This window comes from Mus caroli, unplaced genomic scaffold (genome assembly GCF_900094665.2).
Source record: "Mus caroli unplaced genomic scaffold, CAROLI_EIJ_v1.1 scaffold_23483_1, whole genome shotgun sequence".
Taxonomy (NCBI): Eukaryota; Metazoa; Chordata; class Mammalia; order Rodentia; family Muridae; genus Mus; species Mus caroli.
Genome location: NW_018389943.1, coordinates 1 through 7,024, shown reverse-complemented (window position 1 = coordinate 7,024; position 7,024 = coordinate 1). Strand labels below are relative to the sequence as shown.

The window sequence follows — 7,024 nt, the reverse complement described above, 5'->3', positions numbered from 1 at the left end:
GGGAATGCCAGGGCCAAAAGAGTGGGAATGGGTGGGTAGGGAAGTGAGGGGGGGTTATGGGGGACTTTTGGGATAGCATTGGAAATGTAATTGAGGAAAATACGTAATAAATATTAAACATTTAAAAAAATAAAAATATAATACAGAACAAAAAAAAATAAAGAACGCCACTGGAAAAAAATTGCTATGGAATGAAGGCATCCTAGATGTTCATCAATAATAGAATGGACATTGAAAATTTGGTGGATATATACATGTGTGTGTGTGTGTGTGTGTGTGTGTGTGTGTGTGATTCAGCAATATAGAAAAATGAAACTATAGAATTTCCATGCAAATATTGTATTGAAGTATTCTGTCCTTGAAGACAAAACCACATATGAATCTTAGCTTCTAATTTTTATCTCTATATACGCATGCGACTGAGTGTGTGTGGAAAGCTGCCCACAAAGGTGGAACTGGGCATTCAGGAAGATGTCTAGGAAGGTAATGGAGCACAATGTATGGAAGAGTAAGGGGGGACTTAAAACAAAAAGTTTTAAGTGAGAAAGGGGAACAGGGAGATGGTAGAGGAGATAAGCATGGGAATGGGTCAACCAAAAGTAAATATGTATGAAACTACCATAGAGAAACCTGCTACTTTGTAAGATAGTTTTCAAAATTTAGAAAACAAATATATTTTTTGAAAGAAGGCACAGTGCTGTAGAGTTGATGGTTGTGTTTATGGCATGCCATGTGGTAAGTCTCCTGGCTGTGTGCTTGTCTTCCAACTCAACAAGATATGCACATTAATAGTGTGTACATTGTTGTATAACCATCAGCATGTAAGAAGAAAAAAGTGGGAAATATTTCAACTGAATCAGTAATGGGTCTTCCCATCAAGATTTTTTTTTCTGTTAAAACATTTTCCCAGTCAATGAAGCCCTCTCTATTCTTGCTCATAAATCCCACTGCATATAGAATAGAAACAGAATGTCTTCTACTCTGTGGTCTTTGACTTATGTCAGGGCTTGATGCTGCACAGTAGGTTTGCATACAGGCTGCAGGTGTCTGGGAAGCACTGTGTGCTCACTGCACAGAGGTAGAGAGCAGAGTCACTGGGCTGGGAGTCTCTGATGTGCAGGGAGAAGTGCAGACTGGCTTTACTGAGGTGAATTGTGAATCTGCCTTCTTCTTTTTCACCACTGGAGAAGATGGACATCAGTGCCTTGGGGCCTTCCCCAGAATGCTGTCTGTACCATGCAAAATATTGAGAAGCACTGTCGCTGAAAGTGCAGTTGAGAGAGGCTGTAGCTCCCTCTGCAACAATGAGGGATTCTGGACTCTGCTGCACCTTCTGCTGGCTGTTCACCCCTGTGCAGAAAGACAAAGGTCAGACAATCAAGACTGGATGCTTATGGATGCTAACATTTCAGAATGGCATTTCCATGGGTCTCCCACCCCTAACTAGAGATTAAGAACATCTGTGTTTCTACCATTAGCATAAAGTGGACAATAACTTTACATATCACACCTGGATCCCAAAGGAATTCCCAAACTTACAGTTTAACTGGAGCCACAGGACCACTAGGGAAACACTCAAGGATTTCATTCTCTCCTCCCTCGTCTTCACTGAGGACTGAGATCCTCAACTCTAAGTTGTCAACTAGAAAAGAGACTCTTCATGACCTCAGCAGCACCAAGCCTTCCCCCAGCCCTTTCTCTACCCTCTCCTCTTCCTGTACCCTTTTCTCCTCCACCCCACCCACCAGCACCCTATGCCCCACTTCTCCTCTTGAGATCTTTGCTCAGGATCCCAAAGAAAACACTGCCATCTTGTGGACTCATGAAAATGACCAAGGAAAGGTTTAAATTGCAAAGTATTCTAACTTAGGGAGTAAAGAGTAAAGCCCTTGAGAGTTTAGTTGGAGTTTTGAAGAGACATTTGCTCTGAGTCCGGATGGAGAGAAAGCTGAGCTTGTGCTTTCACACTTAGCAGATGCTGTCCTCTTTCTCTGTAGTAATAGGTTTCACACACTAGCAGTCACCTGTAAAAAATTGTCACCTCTGAAATGTCTGCAATGGAAATCTGCATGAGGTTTTTTTTGTACTGCATAACTCTAACCCTTGTCACCACAGGCATCCCCATTCAAAACCATTTTCAAGTTTAGTTTTCATTTCTAAGTATAAAACCTAGGGACTTGTTTATTTCTCAAACTATTTATTCTCTAATCTTAAGTCCTGCTGAGTGAAATTGATCTGTGAAAGTTCTAGATCCCTCCCACTTTCTGACTCCCTCCCCTCTCCATCTCTCCCCTCTTTCTTCCTTCTCTCTCTTCTTCCCTAACCTTTTCACTTTTTCTTGCTCTCCATTTCTAACATAGTCATAAAATTATGTGTACCAGGGGAATATCTATGCCAGAGCTGAAGTAGGTACACATAGAAACAAGCCAGCAAACAACTGTACTGCAGGAGTCTCTGAGACCTCCACATCCAGGAGAGTAAATATCTTTGGAGGCAAGCAGGCAGTTTGGATCAGCACAACTAAGTAGCACGTGTTGGTTCATACTTTGGTAGTTTGATATTGAGTGGTTTTATTTAGGTATATATAAGTGCAGGATAATTTGATGAAATCATTTCTGGTGATAACTGGCTCAATCCTGTGTACACAATGAAGCATACTTTAATCTTCCTGAAAAATAAAATAAACTAAATAAAAGTTGGACAAGACAACATTGAAATTCTTGGTAAATTAAGTACATGGGGACACCCTCCATAAAGATGGTTCCAATAAAAACAAGCTTCAGATAATGGTGGGGATGAGAGTAGGGACACACAGACAATGCAAAAGTAGTCGGGCTATTAACCACATATGCTCCTAAACTTCTGGACTAATAACAGATTATTCAATCACTCCTTTGAAGGAAAAACTATACATATTTCACATTCCAAGTCCCCCTAGTGATATCTGTGAGCACAAAGACAGCTGTCCCTCCTATACTGTCTCATGGTGGGCTTTGAGACCTTGCAGAAGCTAGAGACAAAAGATCCTTTCCTACTCAAGAGTTAAGCATCCGCACAACACAGTTTGATCATTTTCTTTTCCATCAACAAGTGCAAAGAGAACAGACTGAGAGGAAGATGCTCATACTTAAACTGTTGTCTACAACAGTACATTATTCATGACAATAATAACAACACCCATTTCTCAATAAATATGAAACCTGCAGACAGAGATAATCATAGTGGCATATGCTTATATTCCCAGGAGGGATTCTAGTTTGGGAGGCTGAAGCAAGAAGATGTGGATTTAAGTTATGCCTGTGACACACACACACACACACACACACACACACACACACACACAAAACAATAGGAGGGAGAAGAATAAAAACAACAAACAACCAGAACCATGGGCTTGGGAAATGTCCAAAAGAGGGATGAAACTAAACTTGAAGTCTTTCTAAGTCTTACAGTCTTTGTAAGATACACACCTCCCTGTAAGAGACTTGCAATAAAATGTATGCAGCTAGATTAAAAGGTCTCCTGGAAGAGCAGGAAGATGGCACATTTGAGACACACAGCCCTTTCCTGCATCACCATGAACCTGACACAAAGCATCAAATGTGTGGCTGCCAGGGGAGGGAAGTGATATTTAAAAGTGTGGGAGTCACAAACTAAACAACAGAGCCACAAGAAACCTCAAAACACTAAACTTTAAATTTCTCAAAGAAACCAAGAATCCTAACATTGGGTGCTAAAAACTTGAGAAGGCAGAGGAGAGTCCCTTTGGTTGGGCTTTAAGCAACAGAGAAAATAAAAGTCTGAATAAGATTCAGAGATGTACTGTCTGCAAAGATATAATTTAAGATAAAAGATCTGTGATCCTCAGAGCAAACAGAAACTGGAGAATAGGACCTCTCCACTACTAGCTCATTCATTAGGGCCATGGTTGGGAATCTTCTTTAGAAATGTCTTACTGTTAATGTCCAACCTCAGGGCTCATCCCAGTCCTTATATATCAACACAGACTGCCAAGTATGCCTGACCTTTCTAGCACCCCTCCCTGTAGCATCCCCCAGCCTTGAAGCAGGCTGATTTGATTCAGACCTCGCTGCCTCAGAGTATGAGACAACCTGGGGTGGAACCTTCTGACATAGATGGCTCTATTGTTCTGTCACCTGCAGCTGCTCTTCTCCAAGACACTGCTACCTGCTGAGAGGCCCTTGAGATATTCTGAGACTGCAAGCAATCCAGTAATTTACACTTACTTGCCAAACCAGTTCTGTCCAGCAGATCACCTACAGGCTAGTGATGGGCATCAAGAATAGATCTGCAAGGGATGGGTATCCCCTCTTTATAAGCACAGACTCTTAGTAAACTTTGGGGCCTTGAACAGAAACATGTCTTGGCCTCCATTATTTCTCTCACCGTTTCCTTCCATACAGCTCTGGCCTCCCACTCAGGAACCCAGTTAGTGTGGCCGCAGGTGGCTACACCTCCCAACCCCCAAACCTACCTCATGTCCAAAACCAGGGACCCAGTCTAGAATGCTGAGTCCCACTTGTCTCTTGACCAACCTCTGAGTTTCATACTTGTGGCAAATCCTGTGGACCAGATCAGCTACTGTATAATCACAAGACACACAACCAATTGACAAAGTCTACCATGCCCAGTTCTAATCACAAAGAAAACGTAAACAATATGAAAGATGATGACAGTATGCTTCCCATCCCTCAAATCTAGAGTTATTTAGATCAACCCTTGAGGCTCTCAGAGTCTGGACCAAAGAAGATAAAGGGGCTGAACCTAGACCTTGCTGCTCCTAGATGTTCTAGCTGGGCTGCCTTATCTGGCCTCACTGGGAGAGGAAAGACATACTAGCCTCACAGAGACTTGATGTACCAGAGTTGGGGGAGAGGGTGGGTACTCAGGGGGCCTCACCCATTCAGAGGAGAAGGCGAGTGGGTGGGGTAAGGGTTGTGGTAGAGGATGACTGGGAGGGGAGAGTGAGCAGGATATAAAGTGAAGTAAGAGAAATATTAAATTAAATTAAAACAAAAACAATCCTACCTATCCATGACCATGGAGATCTTTCCATATTCTTATATAGTCTTCAATTTCTTTCTTCAGAGACTTGAAGTACTTGTCATGCAGATCTTTCACTTGCTTAGTTAGAGTTACACCAAGATATTTTATATTATTTATCACTACTGTAAAAGGTGTTGTTTCTCTAACTTCCTTCTTGGTCAGTTTATCATTTGTATAAAGGAGGTTTGTATCCAGCCACATTGCTGAAGCTATTTATCAGCTGTAGGAGTTCTCTGTTAGGATTTTGAGGTCACTTAAGCATATTTTCATATCATCCTAAAGTAGTGATATTTTGACTTCTCCCTTTCCAATTCATATCCCCTTGATCTCCTTTTGTTGTCTTATTGCTCTAACTAGAACTTCAGGTACTACACTGAATAGATTTGGAGAGAATGGCAGCCTTGTCATGTCCCTGATTTTAGTGGAATTGCTTTAAGTGTCTCTCCATTTAGCTTGATGTTGGCTATTGGCTTGCTGTATATTGCTTTGATTATATTTAGGTATGTGCCTTGAATCCCTCATCTCGCTATACTTTTTTTTTTTTAACATGAAGAGGTATTGGATTTTGTCAAAGGTTTTTTCAGCATTTAATGAGATGATCATGTGATTTTTCCAGTTTATTTATGTGTTACATTTGTTGATGGATTTTCATACTGAACCATCACTGCATCCCTGAGAGGGAAGCCTATTTGATCATGATGAATTATGGTTTTGATGTGCTTTTGGATTTGGTTTGTGAGTATTTTATTGAGTGTTTTTGTATCAATGTTCATAAGAGAATCCGGTCTGAAGTTCTCTTTCTTGAGTCTTTGTGTGGTTTAGGTATCAGAGTGACTGTGGCTTCATAGAATGAGTCGGACAGTGTTCCTTCTGTTTATATTCTGTGGAATAGTTTGAGGAGTATTGCTATTAGCTCTTCTTTGAAAGTCTGGTAGAAGTCTACACTAAAATCATCTGTCCCTGTGCTTTTTTTTTTTTTTTTTTTTTTTTTTTTTTTTTTTTTTTTTGGTTGGGAGAGACTTTTCATGACTGCTTCTATTTACTTAGGAGTTAATGGGCTGTTTAAATAGTTTACCTGATCTTGATTTAACTTTGGTAAGTGATATCTATCTAGAAAAATCATACATTTCACTCAGATTTTCAAATTTTATGGAGTACAAGCTTTTGAAATAAGACCTAATGATTCCTCAAATTTATTCGGTGTCTGTTGCTATGTCTCCCTTTTCATTTCTTATTTTCTTTATTTGGATACTGTCTTTCTGTCTTTTGGTTCATTTGGCTAAGGGTTTGTCTATCTTGTTTACTTTCTCAAAGAACCAACTCTTGGTTTTGTTGATTCTGTGTATTGTTTTCTTTGTTTTCAACTGATTGCTTTCAGCTCTGGTTCTGATTATTCCCTGCCTTCTACTCTTCTTTAGAGTGCTTGCTTCTTTTTTTTTTCTAGAGTTTTCAGGTGTACTTTTAAATTGCGGGTATGAGAACTTCCTAAACCCTTTATGGAGGCACTTAGTGCTATGAACTTTCCTCTTAGCCCTGTTTTAATTGTGTCCCATAAATTTGGGTATGTTGTCTTCATTTTCATTGAATCCTAGATAGTCTTTAATTTCTTTATTTCTTCCCTGATCATTGAGTAGAGAGATAATCAGTTTCCCTGAGTGTGTAGGCTTTCTAGTGTTTCTGCTGTTATTGAAGTACAGCTTTAAACCATAGTGGTCTGATAAAATACAAGACGTTATTTTAATTTTCTTTTATCGGGTGAGGCTTGCTTTTTGACCAGTTATGTGGTCAGTTTTGAAGAAGAATTCATGAGGTGCTGCGAAGTGCCCAGAGCCTCCAGGACTGGAGAGGGTAGTGGCAGGTGGCACAATGTAGGACTCTGGTGTGACTTTAAAGTCTAAGAGTCGGCCTCTTCCGGTCAGAAAAGCACCTGGGTAGCTAGGGCGCAGAGTCGGCTGAC

The 7,024-nt window shown here is 40.5% G+C and overlaps 1 gene segment (V, D, J or C); it reads right to left on the bottom strand.

Annotated features, from left to right (window-relative positions):
- Nucleotides 1–1,000: 1,000 nt before the first annotated feature.
- On the bottom strand, nucleotides 1,001–1,588 carry LOC110288378. The segment is given in 2 exon segments: nucleotides 1,001–1,350; nucleotides 1,540–1,588. Coding segments are annotated over 2 exon segments (399 nt in total).
- Nucleotides 1,589–7,024: the final 5,436 nt, after the last annotated feature.